Source organism: Trichomonas vaginalis, chromosome II (assembly GCF_026262505.1).
Source record: "Trichomonas vaginalis G3 chromosome II, whole genome shotgun sequence".
Taxonomy (NCBI): Eukaryota; Parabasalia; order Trichomonadida; family Trichomonadidae; genus Trichomonas; species Trichomonas vaginalis.
The window spans coordinates 22914907-22938403 of NC_067204.1; the positions used below are offsets into that span (position 1 = coordinate 22914907).

Genomic DNA, 23497 nt, shown 5'->3' on the forward strand with positions numbered 1-23497 from the left:
AACTTATTTAAATTTGTGAATGATAATCACGGAAATATTGCACTTTTTGTTGCAACGGAGAATGTGAGACCACATATAACATAGTGATACAATAGATAGTTAAGTGCGTTCATAGACACTTTTTTCTTCAATTCAAATTTTTTGGCACCGGGCGTAATGTGCAATTGAAAATTAACCACAAACAATGGAACTGAAGGCTGTGTCAAAGAAGAAAGACAAAAAAAAAGAAGAACCACAAACAGGTGGATTATTATCAAATGCAATCTTCTTTTAAAGAATAAGATTCGTTTGATGATTTCGATAAAGATGAAAAAGAAAAACCATTATCTGGAGTTGCACAAGCAATTGAAGGAGATTCAAAGAAGGATTATGAAGAAGAGAAATCTAAAGATGCTTTTGATGAAGATTCATTTGACACAGAAGAAAACCAAAGACAGGTGGTTTATTAAAGGATGTCATCGAAAAATCTGTTGAAGAAAAACCAAAGGAGGAAGAAGCTCCTAAAGGTTTATTATCCAATGCATTTAACGATGCATTAAATGAACAACCAAAAGAAGAAGAATCTAAAGATTCTTTCTATGATGAAAACTCATATAGTTGAAAATGCACATTAAAAAAATTAAGTTATATATTACAAAACAAACAAACAAATAATAAATAATTTATTCTTACAAACCAATTAAAGCAAGCATTTGTTTTGCAGGATCATCGATGTGTAACAACGAATACTTGATATCAGATACATTTTTGACAATTCTTTCTTCGAAATCATTTGAAAAAAGAGGGGGAACTTCCTCTTCTGTTTCACTTGTTTCTGACTTACTTTTATTTTCTTGTTTCTGCTGTGATTCATCTTCCTCTTCCTCATCATTTCTATTGATAGATACATGTGTTTCTTCTTTCTTTTCTTCTTCTTCTGACTCGTTTTCTTTCTTTTCCTCTTCTTCCTCTTCTTCTTCGTTGTTTTCTTTTTCTTCCTCTTTCTTTTCTTCTTCCTCGTCCTTCTTCTCTTCTTGGTCATTCTCGTTATCGCTGTCGTTTTCATCAGTGGTCTGGACTTTGTCTGACTTAGTACGCCTTAGCGCGCAATCACCTTTGTCACTGACTTTGATCGGTGTCGATGAAGCTCGCTTGAATTTTGACGATAGATGTGGTCGTCCTCTTTGGCCTGTTGTTGGAACAGTTGTTGAAACAATACGAGCTGTTTCTTCAATCTGTTTGATGTCATCGCCAACGTGGAACAGGAAAAGACCAGGATCATCCATATCGAACATGTCAAAAAGAGATACTTCGATATCTTTTATGATTTTCATCTTAGTTTTCTGTTTCCTTTTGTAATGCATCGCGTCATCTTCTTTTTCTTTCGCTGCTTTGTTTTTTCTTGGCTTTTCTTTATCTTTTTTCGCTTCCCCGGCAAATCTGATTGCAGCATTCGTTTCGCGCTGCTCAGGAGTTGGCCGAGACCCAGAATTCTGATGGTTACCGCTGTTTTCCCGCAAATCGCCCGGATGCCATGAAAGCCAACGAGATATATCTTCGCAACTCGCCGGAAGAAAGTCAATTCCTAGAAATAACTTCTCCCCTGTCTTCACTGTAAGTGTCTCGTTACCTTCGGCAGGGCTAAGTGATGATCTGCCGACGAAAACTCCGCATTGAATTTTATCTCCGACTTGGAATAGCTTCAAAATAAGATTTCCATTCATAGAACGAGGTATCTTATGTAATGTAAGGTCGGGGAAGTGAGTGGTGTCTAAAACAAAGCGAGTTCCGATTAATTGGTAAATTGCGGAGTCTACGCCGTTGTCGTAATCGAATTCCTCGATATCGCCGAGCAAGCCTGAGGCCATCATAACAAATTGGCCTTGGGTAAGGTCGGATCCGGCCACTGGGCCGTTCGGGGTAAATTCAATTGGAGCTGGAATGGGAGTTTGAGGGAAAATTTGGGGTGGCGGCATGGTTTGTACTTCGAACTTGCTATTCTCTGTCATATCGAATGATGGCTCCTTGAGATTGACGAAGTTTGGAGGTTTATATATTGCAGCGTTAAGTAAAGCATCAAATATAGTAACGAAAAGGTCGTGATTAATTTTGAATAGTGTTTCGCATAAGTATTCAGCTGTAGAAATGACTGATTTCAGAAGATTTGCGCGTTTCTTTTTTGATTTCGTGGAACCGTAAAGCGGATGGCAAATGAAAAAGAAAGTTCGGAATCTATCGAATAACTCTTCACAGAATTCGCGTCTAGTAAGCGTGGATTCGAAGACATCTATCATAATAAAATCGTTAAAAGGTCCAGACAAAACTTGGGGATTAAATTTCTCAATATTTTCGGGTGAAAAGGTGTATGTAAGATTCTCAAACTGTATTGACGCAGGAATTCTGACTTTTGGGTATGTAAATCTGCATTTTCCGCAGAAAGAGCATACAAATGACCCGGAAGGCATAGGACCATATAGTAATCCTGCACAACGACGATGAGAATAGTATCCGCACTGTGAACATTTTAATATTGAAAATCTGTAATTTAAATTTTGCCCACAAATGCAATGAATTGGTCTGTTTCCGCATTTTTCACATAAGTATTTTTCTGGTATTGTATGAGGATTTAAGTTTACACAAATTCCGTGTTGCCAAATTCCGCATTTATCGCAACTAACAAGAAATCCGTCAGTTAATAAATCACCACAAACGCATCGTAATGTCCAAGATCCAGAATCATCTTTGATTACATGTGCTGGAGGTAATTGTACTAAAAATTTCGTTTCTTTCGTAGTATTTTTAACAGTTTTTGTAGCTTGTGGCGTGAATGATTTTTCTGATCGCGGTCTTCTAGGAGATTTTTTGATAGGTTCAGAAAATGATGGAATAAAGAGATAAGGAGTTTCCATGCCAGCAGTATAAACACCCTTAACAACTTCTTTATTTTCCGCATTTTCGTTTTCTTTTTTAATCACGTCATCCGTTTTGTCAGTATTCATGAGAATTTTTGTCAATTTTTTCATTCTGACTTTACATGACAGAAATATCTTTTTTGACATCTTTGCTTGACAAAACAATACTATCAAAAGTTTTATCAAATATATTTGACTCAATATATCAGTTAGAACTTTTGGCAATTGCAACCCAACTTATTTCCAAAATTTCAATAGAAATATCAAATTAATCTTCATAGTTTATGGATTTTTGTCAATGAAATGTATTATACTCTAGTATATGATTATTTGCTTCTAATTCCAAGCTGTATATAAAAAATAAACTCTTATATTAATATGATTTTTTTGATTGTAAACAATTCTCTTATATTCATTTTGAAATGATTAACTCCGAAGTTAAGAAGTTTAAAAAATTAAAACCTTAGAATTGATATAAAAAAATACATAACAAATAATTTTATAAAAATATACAAAATATATAAGATATTATATGTCATATGTTCTAATATTGTCATTATCTTGACGTTTAAGACGTGCATTAAGAGTTTTAGCTTCTTTTTGTTCGTTATAATAATTTTTTATGCTTCTAATTGTTGTAGAATCCAAATCTGAACTTTCATCACTAATTATTTGTGCTTTTCTCCATCTTGGAGGTGGTGTCGTCATTGACAAATGAACAGGAGGATGTATACCATTAATTATATCACGTGGTTGAATCAATGAAGACAACGCCATTCTGTGTGCAGATTCTAACTCTAAAAGAGTAGAATTAAACATTTTTGAAACTTCTAATGTTCTTTGTTGAAATTCAATTGCATTCTTCGCTAGATCTCTATTCTGTTCCGAGCAATATGTCCTTAATGATGTTGTTTTATTATCTAATTCTTTTATTGATTGAGTTATTTCCGATGAAACTTTTTCGGCAGAATTTGAAAATTTTGATTTTGCTTTTTCTGCAGCTTTTGATAATTTAATTGTTCGAGTATCTGTTTGTCCAAATGAATCTAACTCACTATCAAACGAATCTGATTGAAAATCAACTTCAGTAGAGTTATCAGAATCATTTTTCTTTGTTTTAATATTTATATTTTCAACTTTTCTTTCAAAAACAGTTATAATTCTAGATAAAGATAATGAAACATCCTTTGAATTATCAGAGTCATTTTCATCTTCAAGGCTTAAAGCAAATCTATTACTAATACGAAGACTTTGTGTTCCTTTCTTTGGTGTCTTTGATTGTGGTTTAATTGATGCAATTCTGATTGTATCAATTGTAAATGTTGAAATAGAATTTGACATTGCTTTTTCTTTAATTTCTTTTCTGACTTGAGAATAAATCTTTTTCTTATCTTGTTCAAGCTGTTTCTGATAGTTCTTGAGCTCTTGATTGTTTTTGTCCTTGATTGATGCAATTTTTAAGTCATTTTCCGCTTCAATTTTTCGAATTTGTTGTTCAAATTTTGTTTTTCTTTGAGAAATTTTTTGTTGCTGCAAACTTTCGATTTTTTCGATTTCTCGTTGATTTTCTTTCTTCTTCTGTTCAATTTCTATATCATTAACATCTTTCAAAACTCTTATTGGCGATTTTGATGCTTCTTTGCTTACATTTTCGAGATTTTTTGCTGCTTTTATTTTAATTTCTTTGATTTTTTCTTCATGTCTTTTTCTCATTGATTCTATTTCTTTTCTATGATTATCTAAGAAATTATCTATCTCTTTCTGGGCTTCTGCTTGTATTAATGATAATCTATGAGTGTTATCTGAGATAATTGCTTTTTTATCTGATTCGAATTGATTTGAAAGCATCGAAATATACTTTTCATTATCTCTTTTCAACTTTTCAACTGCAATTTCGTGCTGCTGCTTTAGTTCTCTGATAGTTTTTGCTTGTTCTGTTTGTAAATCTGTTAATTCTTGACTAAATCTTTTCTGTTGTTCGGATATTTCTTTGGAATGATTTTCATCTAGTAATTTAAGCTCGTTTTCGTAGTCTTTTTTGAGCATTTTGAGGTCATTTTGATATTGAATTTTTGTTGCTTGAGTATTTGGATCTGGTTTAGGAAATTGTAGTGATTTTTCCAAATTGTTGTTTTTGGCTTTGAGATCAACTAAAAGTTTCTTCTCTTTTTCTAGTTCATAATGATTTTGAAGTCGAATTTCGTTAAGTTTTTCTTCGTGCTTTCGCTCTATTTCCATGATTTTTTTATCTAGTATAGCCTGATATTCTGCTGTTGTTTGGCTGATTTTTGAACTTGAATCATTTTTTAATTCGTTATTTACTTTATTTTGTTGATTTATTTTAGATTTTTGTTTGTTATCTGGCACATTTTGGTTTCTATGTCTTCTTTCATCAAGTTTTTTCTTTTCTTCTTGAAAGAGAGTGAAATAATGATCATCAAGTGGATGATGGGCAAGAGTTTCACCGGTTTTCTTATTGTAAAATAGAACTTTGTCTTCTGTTTTATGCTCATAGTATGTCCATCCTTCCGGAAGTGGAGCCTTTAAGCCATCAACTGCAATCCACAAAAGTTCGCTGTCTTCTTTAGGATCCAATCCGAGAAATTGACAATATAGATCTATTTCTTGAGCTGATGGATTACGAGGAGGTCTATAAACGATCTCCTCGTAATCTTCCATCTAAAAAATTCTTTTTCAGGAAAAAAATATGTAAATAAATTTTAAGTAAACTATTCAAATTTTGCCAATCAATTTCAGAAGAAAATATTTGACATCTTTTTCAGAAAGATCTTTTAAACAAATATCAAGGAATATTTTCATAGTAGCAGTCACTTCACTAGAGCATCAAAATGATTTGAGTTCAAATTTAGCATAATCATATGAATGTTCACCAGAAACAACATCATAATTTTAATGATAAATTATTAATAATGAAGGCATTCTTCGCTGGAAATCGCGATACATTTAAGAAATGGTCTTTTTTAAGGGTGTTCTATAGAAGATAATGAAAACATCACAAAAATAACCTTATTAGTGTTCTAATGTATGTATCACTCTGATTCTAGGTGCTCAATATAATAGCCTTAAAAATGCTTTTCTTTTTATAGTCCATCGTCTTTAGGGCACCCTTAATGGTGCACTTTCTGGCATTCTCTCAAATTTTATGACACTCTAGCTTTTTATTACAATTTTCTAACGTAAAAAGTTAATAGTTATGATCAAGAAAAAGTTATTATAAATCAACACATAGTGCCTAATATGACTGTTATACAATAATACCATTCTAATAAAGATATATTGATTTTGTAAGAGTGTGTCAAAAAAAAAAGTTGTAAGTATAAATAAAAAAAACTTTTTATAAATTGAAATAATTTTGAAATTACAATAGAATTACTTTCTTGGAGTATCGATTTCCTCGAATTCCTTCTGTAGACGCTTAACATTCATTGCTGCGAGCTGAACCTTTCTTTCCCAGTTCTTAATAATCTTCTGAGTCTCATATATCTTTGCCTTCTTATCAATGTAGTCTGTTACATCAGGAACACGATATTCGGACTTCTTTGTGGCAATTTCTTCGTTTGAGGCTATAAGCTTCTCGTGATCTTCCTCGACTCCAGAAGCTTCTTTTTCGTATTTCTGAATTGCCTTCTGTTTCTGTTCGATGCTCTGTTGCATTGTTGCGCATGCCTTCTCTTCTTCGGCAAGTAGAGAGCGTGCATTCTGTAATCTGGAGACAACACTTGATGAAGTTTTCTGTAATTTTGATAATTTCTTTGAAAGCTCGGCAATTTGATCCTGATAAGCTTCGTTATCGATTTGAAGCTGATCGTAATCGACTTGCTGAAGTTTCTCGCCTAAATCTTTCTTCTGTTCAAGTCTTGCATTTGTCTGTTTAATTTTGGCGCTCATTGACTGTTTCTTAAGAATTAATGTTTCTTTCTTAGTCTCTTTCATTTTAACTGTATCGTCGAACCATTTTAATATCTTTTCGCCAATAATTTTTCCTGTACGTTCATCGCGAGATTCTTCGCAAACTTCGCGTAAAAATTGAGCCTTCTCTTTATCAAGCTCCTTTTCACGAACTTGAATCTGTATCAATTGAGCACGGCTTTGTTCAATATCATCGTTAAATTTCTTTGATGCTTCTGCGATTGATTTATCAATTTGATCGTTAACGTATTTAGCAATTTCGAGCTTACGTGCAATTGGAAGTGGTGTATATCTCTTCTTTGTAAACTTATAGTGAGCGTGGACATTTGGCTCAATAACAGTGCCTTGAGGAAGTAAATCGGTGCCCTTTAGGCGTGCGTATTCAATAAGAAGAGCATTTTCGATTCTAAAAGTCTCTATTCTGCTCTTCATTGTATCAAGATTTTCTTGTGTTGGTGTAAAATCTTCGCGATCGGTACTGCCGGATACCGTGGATCCTCCGTGGCTAGATGTGTATGTACCAAGCTGAGAAGAGGAAACAACGGACGACATTTATTTAGTAAATTCCCGAACTCTAGAAAATTGACAAAAAAAAATAACGTTCATGATTTTGTGAGTAAAATATTGTGGCATTAGAAGTATATTTACTGGACTGTCAGCAGGTTTACTAATTCAGGTCCAGATATAGATTTTAATACTCTTGTCTTGTCATTCATAATTATGAAATTTTGAAAATTCAAAATTTAATTCAATAAAAAGACTAGGTTCAAAGACAACTTGAATACTTAATAGATACACAGATGATGTACAACAAATAAGTATCTAAAATTCCAAAAATATTTTATAATTTCTCCAAATGCATAATATTATCAGGCGTTATAACTCTTATTTAAAATATGATATGAAAATAATGTATTAAAATAGTAAATTTCAATATAAAAAGCTCTAATAATAGTATCAGGTTTTTGCAATTGTCTATATGATGCCCCAGCCAAATTTTTGGAGAAACAGGAAGAATGGGAAGATTAGCTAAAATTGAAACCAAAACAAAGAGAAAGGAGAAAGAAGGCCGTTGAAGAAAAGGAAAAGAGAAAAAGCAGAAATTTTCCAATACAGTGAAAATCATTATGACATTACGTTTCTAGTGAATTTATGTTTCCTAGTGAGTTCTTTAATTTCACAAGCTCACGTCCTGAGCAGGTAAGTTCTCAGAGTGCTAAAATATGTGAAGCACCGATTGCCGAAATCTAATTTATTCAATTTCATTAAGAATTGAAAGATTATAACACACTCTTGTCTAACAGCCTTGTCTTATGACCGGTTTTTATATTTGGATTCTTTAATCACACCTAGTACATTTTTGAAAACAATTTTTATGGGTCCAGGTTACAAAAATGTACATTTTTAAAACTATAGTCTTTATCTTGAAACAATGTAAGGCCCATCCTAATCTTTCTGGTGCCGGAAGGAGCGACTTTTGCCAATATATTCTACTGTTTCTGGTGAGAATGAAATGTTTAGAGATATATGGTTATAATATATCCTTCTTACTCTTTTGTTCTCACTCGTGGTAAATAATTAAACTTAATGGATAGATAACAGGACTCCTTTAAAAAATTGCTTCCCTAACATATTGATTTTAATCCAGTAGTTAGGGAAACAACATTATTCTCCATAGGGCATCATTATGTTATAGATTGAGAAAAAATGTGCTGCTTTTGAAAAGATATGCATTAAAGTCGATCGTTTTTCCTATAACTTTTATGATATTTAGAATGTTCATTAAATGGACAATCTATATCCCCAAAATCAGAGATTTTTTGTTTTTCTCACCTTTCTGACATAATTAGCAAAAAATGATCGACTTTAATGCTCCATATGGCATTATTATGCTATAGATTAAAAAATGTGTTGCTTTTGAAAAGTTGCGCAATAATCTTATAAATCCCTTCGAAATGCTGGACTGTTTGATATTCCTTGCACTCAATGAAATTGAAAGAACATTGTGGCAAAATATATATATAAGTTTAACTCTGTAAATAACTTCCATTAGAAAATAACGCTTTTAACATACGCATCTGGATGAAAATATTATTGATTTAGACTTTCATGTTGTTATTGTGTTATTTCATATCTACAAACTTAATCAAAATGCATAAATGAAACCCGAAATCTTTGTGATCTATGTTTTTCCACAGATATAATATGGCATTTATTTTTCCCAATGAATTTTAGAGATGTTTTAAATGGTAATGTTGAAATGTGTCCTTATAAAAAATTATTAATGTCCGATCAAGACACTCACCCAAAAAAATACAGTGAATTGCGAAGTATGTGCAAATACTCCATCGATTCATATAATGCATTGTATCAGCTGAAAACTGAAAATGAAGAAGAAATACACAAGATTTTCAAAATGATCAAAACAGAATTGATTGATTCAAAGAAATTACTTCCTCATACTATTATAAGTGGCATTTTATGTATCATTCTGTATAATAATCGCTATACAAAGGCTTATTTATCTCTCGTCAAACTCATATATGATAATTATCAAATAAACAAGGAAATCAATGTTCCATTAACTGTTAGATACATATTTTATAAAGAATATGGAATTAAATTAAACAAATCAGACAATTTCGAAACAATTAACTCAAAGAATCTCGATATTCATACAGAAGATACAATTTACAGAGCAATTATGTATAATGACTTAGAACGATTCATCACATTCACTGAAATAGAAGGATTTGATAAAGATCAAATACTTATAAGCAATTTATATCCATATTTTAACGGAAAATATTCATTACTTGAATTATGTTGTTATCATGGAGCAGTTGATTGTTTCAAGTTATTGAGAACGAAATTTAAGTCAGAAATAACTCCAACGTGCCTTCGATTTTCATTTTTAAGCGGAAATCCAGAGATTATGAGTGAATGTTTGAAATATCAAAAACCAGATGAAAAATGCATGAAATATGCAATTATTTCACACAACATTGATTTTGTTACATTCTTAATGAATGAATACAATTTAGAGATCAATTTAGAAGATTGTGAATGGTATAAAAATCTTGAATCCTTTTTAGTTTATTTTGATCAAACTAATGATGTTAGCAAATGCTTGATTCTTTCAGCAAGGTTCAATATTCCATCTCTCTGTGAATATTTCCTTTCTATTGGTGCTAATGTCAATGGAAAAGATAAATATGGACAAACTGCACTTCATAGAGCAGTATTTAATAATAGTAAAGAAGCAGCGGAACTTCTTATTTTACATGGTATAAATATCAATGAAAAAAATAATGGCGGAGAAACTGCTCTTCATATTACAGCACGTTATAATTGTAAAGAAACAGCTGAAATTCTTATTTCACATGGTGCGAATATCAATGAAAAAAATGTATATGAACAAACCGCTCTTCATAGAGCAGCAATTAATAATAGTAACGAAATAGCCGAACTTCTTATTTCACATGGTGCGAATATCAATGGAAAAGATAAAGATGGATTTACCTCTCTTCATAGTGCAGCATATAATAATAGTAAAGAAACAGCTGAACTTCTTATTTCACATGGTGCGAATATCAATGAAAAAAAATAAAGATGGAAAAACCGCTCTTCATATTGCAGCAGAAAAAAATAGTAAAGAAACAGCTGAAATTCTTATTTCACATGGTGCGAATATCAATGAAAAAGATAAAATGAGAAAACCGCTCTTCATGTTGCAGCATATAATAATAAAGAAACAGCCGAAGCTCTTATTTCACATGGTGCGAATGTCAATGAAAAAAATAAATATGGAGAAACCGCTCTTCATTATGCAGCAGAAAAAAATAGTAAAGAAACAGCCGAACTTCTTATTTCACATGGTGCAAATGTCAATGAAAAAAATAAACATGGAATAACCGTTCTTCAATTTACAGGATATAATAATAGTAAAGAAACAGCTGAACTTCTTATTTCACATGGTGCAAATGTCAATGATAAAGCTGATGGTGGAAGCACCGCTCTTGAAATTGCATCATATTGGGAAAGTAGAGAAACAGTTGAACTTCTTATTTCACATGGTGCAAAGCATTAGTATTTCTATATAAGATGTTTATTTTTTAATTAATGTTAATTTTGTAATAATATCCACAAGAATGGCCAAATTTTCGCTTGTATTGATTGATGTTCATAATATTATTTTGATTATTGATAGTTTTGAATAAAAAAAATTAGTATAAGCTAATCAATGCACATGAATAGGGTCATAACGCATTGTGTGTTTTGCTGCTTTATGAGTTCAATATAAATTTTGATATATGTTAAACCCACTCTTAGGTTAAAGTCATCTCATCTTATGTGTGCATTGTTTACTACAAATGGAAGTATTTTTACCCGAAAAACGTGCATTAATACAATTAAAGCAAGCATACATATTAATGCACGTTTAAAAATTCATATGATAACAAGATCTCCTTAAAGCTTAGGCAAAAAAGGAACTTTGCATCAGAGATACAACAATTTACATAGAAGCGCATGATTTAACAAATTTAATCATCATTTATATACGTATGAGCAATCATATCATTCCGAGATATAAAAATTGCTCACATTTGGCACTTTTTTGTACGTTTGTCAAAAAATTGTGAGGAAGATCTCACAAAAATAGTCAAAATGTGAGCAAATTTTGAGAAGTGCTCACATTTTGACATACGATTATTTTCATACGTTTTTTTGATGAATTCTAATAAAACTTCATTACCACTTTCAGAACGAAGCGTAACTTTTCAGCACGTAACGCTCTATCATGTGTAGTGACATATTATTCAAAAAAACTCAGATTGCTTATCTTATAATAACAATTTCATTAGAAAAAATGCACGATTTCACGCTAAAACTTTGAAGCAATTCTTAAATTCGGATAAAAAATCGATATGTATTACACTTTAAACTTCAAAAAATGGTTCAAAATTTAGACTTAGTTTATCTTAACAATATAGCAGATTTTAAGCCGAACAAGTAGGAGTAATAGAAATAGCTCTTGAAAATAATTACAATTAGTAATATGTAAGTCAAAGTTCGAGTATTCTAATAAATAAACGTTCCGGATTTTCTTTACTACAAGAATCAATACTTAATATATAGAAGCAACAGTAAAAACTTATTAGAGATTCAAAAAGAAAGTTGACTAAAGAGAATCTTTTTATATAAGTAATTTTATTTTTTTGAAATACGAGATCGAATAAACATGTATTTTATTTTATTACTATAATAATACGTTTTTACATAGTCAGAAAGTTTAGAGACTGAAATGAAATTAAAAATTGAGAAAAAAATAAAGCTTTTCTATAAAAATTCATATTAATATATAGTATAATGATATTACAATTTATTGATAGTTGTGTTAGAAAAAAGGTACATTCACTATTTTTGACAAAATTTTAAATTTTCATGGGGTTGTAAATCTTATAATAACTAGATGAATAAGGAATAAATCCCAGTATGATGTAGTTATTTGTTGTTAATTCGAATGTGTTTAGAGGTAAACTTAGCTTGTGAGATATATATAAATAAAGTGTTAATGCTTTAACCGCTCTTGGTGGAATGACATATAATTTTGTATCCTTATAAATAAATTTAATGTAGTTTTCCATTTTTGTCACTTTTTAAGATCTTACAAAATATAGTTGATTTTTATCACTATTGAAATAAGATAAATAATGTAAGGACTCTAATTTTGTTATAAATATGAATGAAAACAGTAAAATGGATAACTTAAATATATAAAAATAAATATTGGAACAAAGCTATAACAAATTTTCATTCTTATTTATAAATTGATAAACCAAAGTAATACATTTTATTACATTTCGTGTAACATATACTAATATATAGATATTTTTTGAGATAATGTATTTATCTGTAAAAATTGTATGTGATCAAATTTGATTGATAAATTTATTCAGTAATAATAAATTGCATGTACAATATATTATTGTCTTGCCATTTTTTTGCTCATAATAAAAAATCTTTAAAAATGATAACAATAAAAGAGTATTAAGTAAAAATTTATACATCCAAAATATATTTCAGTAACAGCATAATACGCCTATGCTAATTTTTAGTTCTTAAATTAAATAGATGTCCCTAATCCCATAGATATTCACCAAACTTGGCAAATTCTGAACGTGATCTACATATCCCTAGCAAGTAGATCATATTGGTATACGTATCTTGATCAAATAAAAAGAATATTTGTTGAATAATTTCTGTTCAAATTAAAAGTTCTTCAACTTACGGTAAATCTATCTGCCTTAAAAAGTATTACGATATTATGCAAAGTCAATTTTCTCCAAAAAAATATTTGAAGATGATACTTTAAGTATACCAAAAATACAAGAATTTTGAGAGAACTCAATGAATTTTTGTGAAGGTGGAGTTAAATTGAGAAGATTTTTGGTCAGAGAAAAACAAAAATTACTATCTGATAAAATGGTATTAAAATGAAAAAAGTTTAAACAAAGGAAATGAAGAATTTATATTATATTAGAATTTAAAGAGTAAATATAAAAGATTGAAAGAAAGAATAATAATAGGATTCTTGAATGCAACATTTGGAATGATGTTTCCAGTTGTAGATGTGTTAAGCAAAGAGAGATAATGATAGTTTCTTGAGTTTTGAGTTAAGCTTGTTGTAGATGAGAGAGAAATTTTGACGAGACTGAGGAACTTCATTTGGAATGATGTTTCCAGTTGTAGATGTGTTAAGCAAAGAGAGATAATGATAGTTTCTTGAGTTTTTGCAATTAACCATCCTCAATGACTATTGTTTTAATATAATTTTTAAATTTTTTAAAACTGACATTTTAGTTGTATATTTTTTCTAACAAAGGTACATTCACTAGGCGATAACAGTAAAATGGGATGAAAATATGATAAATAGCATCCCTATATAGTGCCAAACAATATTTATACGGGCCAAAAAAATTTGGCTAGAGATTTGGCGAGTTATAAAACTTAGAAAATTGAGAGGGATTTTTATTTTTGAATTTTTTTTGGAAAGTTAAAATTGCGATTAAAAATCGATTTCCAGGAGAACTAAGCATCTCATCATATATTTAAATCGATAAAAATATTAAATAATAGTTGAATAGTATAACAACGTGAAATTATGGCTGAATCTACAGAAAAAATGAACATATTTGACATTTTTGAAAATTCATACGTTAGATGGTGACAGACTCATAAACTATACTTTAGCTAAGATTGATATATGGTTTCAACAACACATGGTTAAAATTGTAAAAATATTTTAGATTTCAAAAAGGTATATATGGTAATATAATGGAACAAAGTCAACAAATAGCATGTTAAATATGTTATAATTAACTTTTTATTAGATCCAATAGTAGATATCGAATGGTTTCCAGCTTTATGGTTAAATATTTTCTTTTCGAGCTTCTCTTTAACTGTTGTATTAAGGTTGTAAATTTTTGATGCTAGAAACTATGGAATCTTCTTTGCTGCTGCATTTTTCTTGAGAGTTCTTGCAATTTCGAATAGATCTGCGCATTGTATGAAATTGAGGCTTTAAAATATCTTGAAAACAGAATAGGACTGCTTTTCCAAAGGAATGCTTACTTGTAAATCAGAGAGTTTCAAAATTGAGAGCAAGATTATCATCATAACTTTCGATTTTGCTGCGAAAAAGGAAGACAAGTAATTAACAAATCATTTACTGTTGTTCATCAAAAGAAGAAAACTTTGATAACAACTAATGATGATAAAATCAAGCTATCTTTTAATATTTTAAATTGATAAGACATTCAAAATATTTGAATGGTTTAAAATATTTTCTTTTAATTTCTATAAGATATTATCATGATTATATAATAAAATTTAAATTTTTATTCAAAAAGGCAATATTTCAAACTTTTAATTTCAAAAATCTTAATTCTGCAATAAGTGTATTTAATTGTAGCAAATTTAATGATCCTTCGTCATGCTTAGCAATTTGGAACTCATAAATTAATGATTTCTTCAAGTAAAATTCTGCATTATTTCAAAAGTCAATAATTCTCTAGTAACTTTTCTTCAAACCCTAACCATTATATTATATGTATAATGGAGAATAATTGCAAAGAAAGATAGCCGAATTTACTGGGTAGTTCTTGTGATGCGAAATAATTGCAAATTAACACATAGTTTTAACAGCATCAATCTCTTTTTGCTCTCATTTAAATGCATTCGCACACTTTAATTTTGAAATATAAGAGTTTTGGAAATTATCAAATTTATCTGCTCAAATACTATAGATCTTCATAAGTGTTAATAGAATCACCAGCCTTACATATAGTGTTTAATATAATGATGCACATCATACTGGGATTTATTCCTTATTCATCTAGTTATTATAAGATTTACAACCCCATGAAAATTTAAAATTTTGTCAAAAATAGTGAATGTACCTTTTTTCTAACACAACTATCAATAAATTGTAATATCATTATACTATATATTAATATGAATTTTTATAGAAAAGCTTTATTTTTTTCTCAATTTTTAATTTCATTTCAGTCTCTAAACTTTCTTACTATGTAAAAACGTATTATTATAGTAATAAAATAAAATACATGTTTATTCGATCTCGTATTTCAAAAAAATAAAATTACTTATATAAAAAGATTCTCTTTAGTCAACTTTCTTTTTGAATCTCTAATAAGTTTTTACTGTTGCTTCTATATATTAAGTATTGATTCTTGTAGTAAAGAAAATCCGGAACGTTTATTTATTAGAATACTCGAACTTTGACTTACATATTACTAATTGTAATTATTTTCAAGAGCTATTTCTATTACTCCTACTTGTTCGGCTTAAAATCTGCTATATTGTTAAGATAAACTAAGTCTAAATTTTGAACCATTTTTTGAAGTTTAAAGTGTAATACATATCGATTTTTTATCCGAATTTAAGAATTGCTTCAAAGTTTTAGCGTGAAATCGTGCATTTTTTCTAATGAAATTGTTATTATAAGATAAGCAATCTGAGTTTTTTTGAATAATATGTCACTACACATGATAGAGCGTTACGTGCTGAAAAGTTACGCTTCGTTCTGAAAGTGGTAATGAAGTTTTATTAGAATTCATCAAAAAAACGTATGAAAATAATCGTATGTCAAAATGTGAGCACTTCTCAAAATTTGCTCACATTTTGACTATTTTTGTGAGATCTTCCTCACAATTTTTTGACAAACGTACAAAAAAAAAAGTGAAATGTGAGCCAATTTATATCTCATCATTCCTATTCATATTTAAAATTAATTTAAAAAAAATCATAATTTCATATCAATTAAGACATCACCACCTTAGTTTATAAAAATGTACGTTATTTACACCCTGAGTCTTCATCTAGAGATATTCTTTTTAGATTTTGAAACAGTGAAAAGATAGAGTATGATCGTTTATTCATAAAAATATCAATTCTATCATAGAGAAAAAGTATACATTTAAGTTTTATTAATGCTGTAAACTAAGGTAGTGAGCTATTAATGCTGTCCTTACGCCCATCTGACTTTAATTCAAATTTTTGGAGAAACAGGAAGAATGGGAAGATTAGCTAAAATCGAAACCAAAACAAAGAGAAAGGAGAAAGAAGGCCGTTGAAGAAAAGGAAAAGAGAAAAAGCAGAAATTTTCCAATACAGTGAAAATCATTATGACATTACGTTTCTAGTGAATTTATGTTTCCTAGTGAGTTCTTTAATTTCACAAGCTCACGTCCTGAGCAGGTAAGTTCTCAGAGTGCTAAAATATGTGAAGCACCGATTGCCGAAATCTAATTTATTCAATTTCATTAAGAATTGAAAGATTATAACACACTCTTGTCTAACAGCCTTGTCTTATGACCGGTTTTTATATTTGGATTCTTTAATCACACCTAGTACATTTTTGAAAACAATTTTTATGGGTCCAGGTTACAAAAATGTACATTTTTAAACTATTAAAAAATTGAAAGTAAAAATGAAAATTATCATCTTTATCTTGAATCGATTTTTTGAAGTTTATTCAAAAATTTTTATAAAAACATATTAAAAATATGATATGGATTTAGGATCGATGATTAGATATGGTAAGGATATCAATTTGGAAGAAAAGTGAGAATAGGGATGCGACGGTTTTACGCCATGACCGTTTAAAAATAGAATAATACGCCATTTTTGGGGCCGAATGGCGGGTACGAAGTAGCCGCCGTTCGGCCGAATAACAAAACAATACAAAATTATCGCCGTCCTTTTTTTTCTTTCTTTCTTTCTCTTTTTTTTTTCCCCCCCCCTCTCTCTCTTTCTTTTCTCTTTCCTCTTTTTACTCCTCTTTCTCTTTTCATCATTAAACGTAGAAAGATATATTAATATTATTTTAAAATTAAAAAAAAATAAAGAAAGTATAATAAGTAATTATTTAGTTATCGATATATATATGTAAAGTGATAATCTGAGGATAATCTGAGGAGGAGTCTGAGGATTAGACCGAGGAGTAGTTTGAGGAGTTTGAGGATAATCTGAGGAGGAGTCTGAGGATTAGACCGAGGAGTAGTTTGAGGAGTAGTCTGAGGAGTTTGAGGATAATCTGAGGAGGAGTCTGAGGATTAGACTGAGGAGGAGTTTGAGGAGTAGTCTGAGGATAATCTGAGGAGTTTGAGGATAATCTGAGCATAATCTGAGGAGGAGTCTGAGGATAATCTGAGGAGTAGTCTGAGGACTAGTCTCAGGACTAGTCTGATGAGGAGGACTCTAAGGAGTAGTCTGAAGAGTAGTCTCAGGAGGAAGATCTGACGAGGAGTCTTATGAGGAAGATCTGAGGAGTAGTCTGATGAGGAGGGGTCTAAGGAGTAGTCTGAGGATGATGAGTAATCTGATAAGGAGTAGTCTGAGGATGATCTGAGGATAACCTGATGACTAGTCTAGGAGTGGTCAAATAAAAATGTAAAATATTTTCAAAGAAAAAATTCTATGAATTTTATATTTTAATTCTTAGCATTATACTGAATAAAATAAACATAAATATCAAAATTTGAAATTGAACACGCCAAAAAATTGATAATCCGCATTCAATATTTTGTAAGTGGCGTACTTTTTGAATACTCGCCATACGCCTTGGAGTTCTCAATTTTGAATTCGCCTTTATTTGGGCGACCTCAGAAAAATACGCCATTAAGAAAATATTGTATGAGATTTTAAATTTGAACACGCTCTCCCTTAAGGAATTAAATTTATTAAGATATATTTATATATAATAAACGATTACTTAAAAAAAGTATTTCATCGCTTATGTAAGTTTCAAAAAAATCACGAAAATAAAAAAATCAAGATTAAAATTTTATTTTTAATTTTTGAATTTCTCAAATGGCGAAATTTTTTGGGCGAACAAAAAAAATGCACACCCGGTCAAATGGCGTGTTTAACGCATCCCTAGTGAGAAAATTCCTAAAATGCTAAAAATGAATTTTCCAAACGGACTTTTTTATCTCATTTTTTTGATTTTGAAAAAAATTTGGAGAGAAGAACTCTTCGTTTTTGAATTTTGTCACGATGGTTTTAAAGTATATTAGACACATGTATTGATATTACTATTTTTGTATATTTTGAGAGAAAATCCCTAAAAAGTGAGAAAATCTGAGACGGTTTGAGAAAATATATAAACTATTGAAAATTTGAATTAAACTTCTAATTTGGAAAAAAGAAATTTGGAAAGAAGAAAATTCAAAAATCGAGATTTAGACTCAGTATCAAATGGAGAACAAAATGTTTCTTCATATGAAGGAAAAAATTTTCTTGAGAAGAAATAGAGTTTTTAAAATTTTATTGTATGTAATGAAATAAACAAATATTAAAATTATTTTTTGATAACAAGAAAATTCCCAACAGAAAATATTTGAGACAAAGAAAAAAAGAAAATTGAAAAATATTACTCTCCTTTACATTTCATGAGATTTTCAATTTATTTTCATAAAATTGACAATTTTATACGTTTAGATGAAAATAAGTGATTTTGCTTGAAATAAAAATTATTGTTTGTTTACAGCTATCAAATAGATTTTTGCTATTTTGATTAAAATTTGTTAATCAAATTAATAATTTTTTTTCTAAATATCTTAAATATCTGGGTCACTCACTGATACGATGAATTAAACGATAAAAATAATACAAACTCAACTAAGTTTCCTGTCTTTCAACCAAAAAATATTATGCAATTTAAATTAAATTGTTTATTCAAAGATAAAACAAAGATAAAGTAATTATAATTATCATATACTTTATGAATAACTCTCTAATTGGATAAGATTTTCGTACAAATATTTTTATTAATATCGATAAGAATATGTTTACCTACTATCACCATATGTCGATAAACGAGAGTAGAGTGATTTTTATCATCGAAACTTTTTAAAAGCTGTAAGCAGGAAGTAATAATCTTGTTTTTTCTGAGTTAGTTGTAGAACTATTGATGCCCGAGTTATCATTGTGATGCAGAAGGATATCAATGTACTGACTGAAGGATATGAATTGAATTGAATTTTATTGAATTTCAATTTGATCAAAATTTGTTGAAATGATATGAATGTGTCAACTTCTGTATCATTCTCCTTCATTCCTTCCTTATTCTTTCGAGAACGAAGCTAGCTCAGCTTTCGCTGAGCGAATTGACACTTTTCATGCCCTAAACGTACATACTCTCAAATTTATCGAAAAATTAATACCACCTAAACTAGTATATTCTTATTTTAAATATGATATTATCCTTATATTCCACACTAAAATTCATTTAAATCAACTTTTAAAAAAAGTTCGAATCCTGCGCGTCTCACTTTTTAAATTTTCTAAATGGAAAATTATATTCTCCTAAAGTGAAAACAATTTTCCAAATTGACTTCCTTAGATATGGTCTTTGTCATATTAATTTTGGAAAAGGTAGAACAGCAAAAAATACGTTATTTCGCAATTTTTTTAAAAAAATCTTATGGTACTTATTTTCATTTGAATAGCCTCTCAGATGAATATAATTCTAAAGATTTAAGGTGGAATATTGAACGAGTCCTAGAATAATTATATTATTTGTTTTATTTGAAAATTAGCTATGATTTAGTTCTTCATATATTCAATTAAAAATTACTATCATTGTTTTCAAGGAATTTTGATTCCATTCATCATTTGGCTCGCTTTTATCATTATCTAACCTTCGAAAGTAGTATGTTAAAATTTAATATATCACATCTAATACTTTTCACCTATAAAATTGCCCACAGATATAACAGGATTCTTTGCTTACTAATATACTTTAACATATTTTGAAATGAAGCCCAATTTATCGGGCCGTTTTCGAGAAAAAGTCATTTTTGTAATCAGAAATGGCAGGTTTCCTACTTGTGCATTCATAAATTGCAAAATGATAGAGAACACATAGGTGTTATACTATTTTAAGCTTATTCACTATATTTACATAGCTTGTTGACAAGATATTGACAAATTTTCTATGATCTACACTCCTGAACAGGAAACAAACAAAACTTCACAGCAGATTTGCTAAATCTACTATTTTTAAATGATAACACACAAATACATGATAAGATCTCGGTTATTTAACAAATTTTTTCTATTTATCTATCATCGTTTACTAATATGCTACATTTTTTGTTTTCCTATGAATAAAAATAACTTTAGCTTAACTTCTTTTAAAGTAATATCATTTCGATACCTCGATATTTTACATTAAACATTATTCATTAAAATAATTCAAGAATTTTAATATACATTGTAATTCGATAGTTTAGTGATCATTAATATACTCTATATTTCCTTTTAAATTTTTGAAACAAATATAATTGAAAATTTGCTCTTGGTTTTGATACCAGAATGCAAATATTCTCATTTAAATCAATTATAAAACATCTTTATAATTCCAAAATTTTTCCATTTTTCATTTTTTGATGTTAAAATTGCATTTTTGTTCTCGATTTTTATTTTTTCGATTTTTTTTTGGAAATTCCTTTATGAATTTGAGCAGAAAAAAATGTATTGACATAATCCATTAGATGATATTACTCGGTTTTTATAATTTGGAGATCATACATATATATTTTTGGTTCAATTCCAATTCGTATCTTATCAATATAACTATTTGTAATAGAATATTGTGTTAAAATACGCTCTTTATATTGAATACTTCAATTTTGTTCAACAGTATTACTAGAATAATCAAAAATCAACTCAATCAAATTTCCAAAGTTACGAATTATGATATTTTTTACAGTTGTGAAGAAACACACAACTACAAAAACTATAACTTACGTGTGTTGTACCAAAATATTCATGTTATCTAATGACAATAAAAGAATATATACTAAATTTTCTGAAAAATATATAATGTTCAAAATTTAAACCGTGAACACATTTCACATCTCAAAAGAATATATTTAGTGAGCAAGATATTGAATATAATTTTTAATAATAATATCTCAAAATCGGCCAGATAACTTTCATGCGATACTTCGCACATCAAATATCCATCCCCTATATAGTAAGTATCCATAGCCAAAATCAAAAATTATTGGTAAAAATTTTGCTGGTCTACCTTTATTTTGGACTTTGCCAGTTAACTTTATTAAATTAAATGTTGAATAAAGAACTAATGGAGTCAAATGAGGACTTCATAGAAACAATGAAAAAAATATATCGCCTTAACACTTCTGATGCCAAAGAAATTGAAAGCCTTTATCAAGATGTAAAGAACAAATTAATCGAAACAAAGATTGTTGCTGTAAACAAAGTTTTGAAAATACTTGATCATTCTGCTATTTTTAGAAATCGTTACTTGCGATCATGTCTAGCAATTATGAAAAGGGTATTAGAGGATTATCATCCAAAACCAAGTCGAGCTATCAGGCCCATTTTTCAGTACCTTTTATTGGAAGAGAATGGAATTGTTTATGATGAAGAACATCTCAAACAATTAGAAATATATGAATCAAGAAATTTTTCTTCGTCTGTCCACAATTATGACACAATAAATAGGGCTATAATGAATGATGATTACAAATCATTGGTATTTTTCCTTGAAAAAGAAGGTTTTGATCAGGATGCCATATTAATTAGCGAATTTTATCCATATGCACTTCTATCTTTGCTCGATTTATGCTGTTATCATGGTTCTGTTGAGTGCTTTAAGTTGCTATTGACAAAAGTAGAACCAAAAATCACTCAAAATTGTCTTGATTTTGCATTTTCGAGCGGGAATCCCGAAATTTTAAATGAATGTTTGAAATATCGGAAGCCAAGTCACAACTGCATGAGATATGCAATATTTTCGCACAACATTGACTTTGTCATGTATCTTTTCCAACAACATCAAATACCAATTGATTTATTGGCATGTGTAATATATAACAATCTTGAAGCGTTTTTGGCTTATTATGATTTGACAAAAGACATTGATGAATGTTTTATATATTCAGCTTGTTTAAATCTTCCCTCATTATGGGAGTATTTCCTTTCAAATGGTGCAAATATTAATGCAAGGAGTAAACAAGGCAAGACAACTGCATTACATTATGCAGCAATGTATAATTGCTATCAAGCAGCAGAATTTCTTATATCACATGGTATATATATCGATGCAAAACAAGATACTGGCATGAATGCTCTTCATAAAGCAGCAAACTTTAATAGCATTGAAATAGCAGCTGTTCTTATCTCGCATGGAATTGATATAATAGGGAAAGATTTTCATGGAAAAACTGCGCTACATTATGCTTCAGAAGATGATAACAAAGAAATTGCAAATCTTCTTATTTCACATGGCGCAGATATCAACGCAAAAGAGAATTATGGATTTAATCCTCTTCATATTGCAACATTGAAAAATCACCAAGATATTGTAAATCTTCTCGTTATTTCTGGAGCGGATACTAATTTGACTAATATCGAAAATAGAACTGCACTTCACATTGCAGCAGAAAATGGTTATTTAGAAATTGCAAACATGCTTCTTTTGCATAGTGCAAGCATTAATATAATAGATGAAAATGGTTATACCGCTCTTGATATTGCAATAGAATTTAATAATGAGAAAATAGCAGAATTTCTTCTCAATCAAGTTCTATAATACAATATAAAATTTATAAAGAGTTCAAAATGGGGCATTATCATTTTCGTCTGGCATCTGAATTATTGAACTATAACTCTATTTCTATTAATTTAAGTGCAATCTACCCATACACAACTTTATTCAATAGCTCCTTGTGCATGTTATTATTCTAGTTCTAATTTCAAATTGTTTCATTTTTTGTGAATTTCGAGTTAAAATTTTTTTTAGCGAAGTCAATATCAATTTATTTATTTTCGCCATAATAGATGCATTGTAATTCAAGTTTGTATCATAGCAATGCAACCACATAAAATTAACTTTTTAGCATGACCCTGAAAATAAAAAAAAATCTCATTTTCGTCTGACGAAAATGTTAATTTTGTCACATTTCCAGATTAAAATAATAATCCTTCGTTCAAAATTGAGTTTTGGTAATAATTAACTTTAAGAGGCTGATCTACAAAGCAGTTATGATTCAGATACTTAATAGTGTATACTGTAGCTATCCAATATAAAAATCTTCTGACTACATATTAAAAAAAAA

General features: G+C 29.4%; 6 protein-coding genes across 6 annotated transcripts, besides 3 other annotated features; 2 read left to right on the top strand and 4 right to left on the bottom strand.

Moving 5' to 3' along the window:
* Positions 1-661: 661 nt before the first annotated feature.
* TVAGG3_0593590 (chromosome organization) lies at positions 662-2978 on the bottom strand (the record flags this gene model as incomplete). Its single annotated transcript, XM_001328475.2, has 1 exon — positions 669-2978. One exon carries the CDS (start codon positions 2976-2978, stop codon positions 669-671), a length of 2310 nt encoding a protein of 769 aa, XP_001328510.2.
* A 441-nt stretch (positions 2979-3419) lies between these two features.
* Positions 3420-5592, bottom strand: TVAGG3_0593600 (RH04127P family; the record flags this gene model as incomplete). Its single annotated transcript, XM_001328476.2, has 1 exon — positions 3420-5570. The coding sequence occupies one exon, from the start codon at positions 5568-5570 to the stop codon at positions 3420-3422; it is 2151 nt and encodes a 716-aa protein (XP_001328511.1).
* Positions 5593-5877: 285 nt separating this feature from the next.
* Positions 5878-6019: a mobile genetic element.
* Positions 6020-6229: 210 nt separating this feature from the next.
* Positions 6230-7391, bottom strand: TVAGG3_0593620 (cilium assembly; the record flags this gene model as incomplete). Its single annotated transcript, XM_001328477.1, has 1 exon — positions 6282-7373. The coding sequence occupies one exon, from the start codon at positions 7371-7373 to the stop codon at positions 6282-6284; it is 1092 nt and encodes a 363-aa protein (XP_001328512.1).
* Positions 7392-9072: 1681 nt separating this feature from the next.
* On the top strand, positions 9073-11160 carry TVAGG3_0593630 (proteasome regulatory particle assembly; the record flags this gene model as incomplete). Its single annotated transcript, XM_001328478.1, has 1 exon — positions 9106-10431. The coding sequence occupies one exon, from the start codon at positions 9106-9108 to the stop codon at positions 10429-10431; it is 1326 nt and encodes a 441-aa protein (XP_001328513.1).
* Positions 11161-11406: 246 nt separating this feature from the next.
* Positions 11407-12324: a mobile genetic element.
* Position 12325: 1 nt separating this feature from the next.
* Positions 12326-16108: a mobile genetic element.
* An 811-nt stretch (positions 16109-16919) lies between these two features.
* TVAGG3_0593670 (uncharacterized protein) lies at positions 16920-17786 on the bottom strand (the record flags this gene model as incomplete). Its single annotated transcript, XM_001328479.2, has 1 exon — positions 17335-17526. One exon carries the CDS (start codon positions 17524-17526, stop codon positions 17335-17337), a length of 192 nt encoding a protein of 63 aa, XP_001328514.1.
* A 3670-nt stretch (positions 17787-21456) lies between these two features.
* TVAGG3_0593680 (spectrin binding) lies at positions 21457-23455 on the top strand (the record flags this gene model as incomplete). Its single annotated transcript, XM_001328480.1, has 1 exon — positions 21499-22971. The coding sequence occupies one exon, from the start codon at positions 21499-21501 to the stop codon at positions 22969-22971; it is 1473 nt and encodes a 490-aa protein (XP_001328515.1).
* Between the last annotated feature and the right edge of the window lie 42 nt (positions 23456-23497).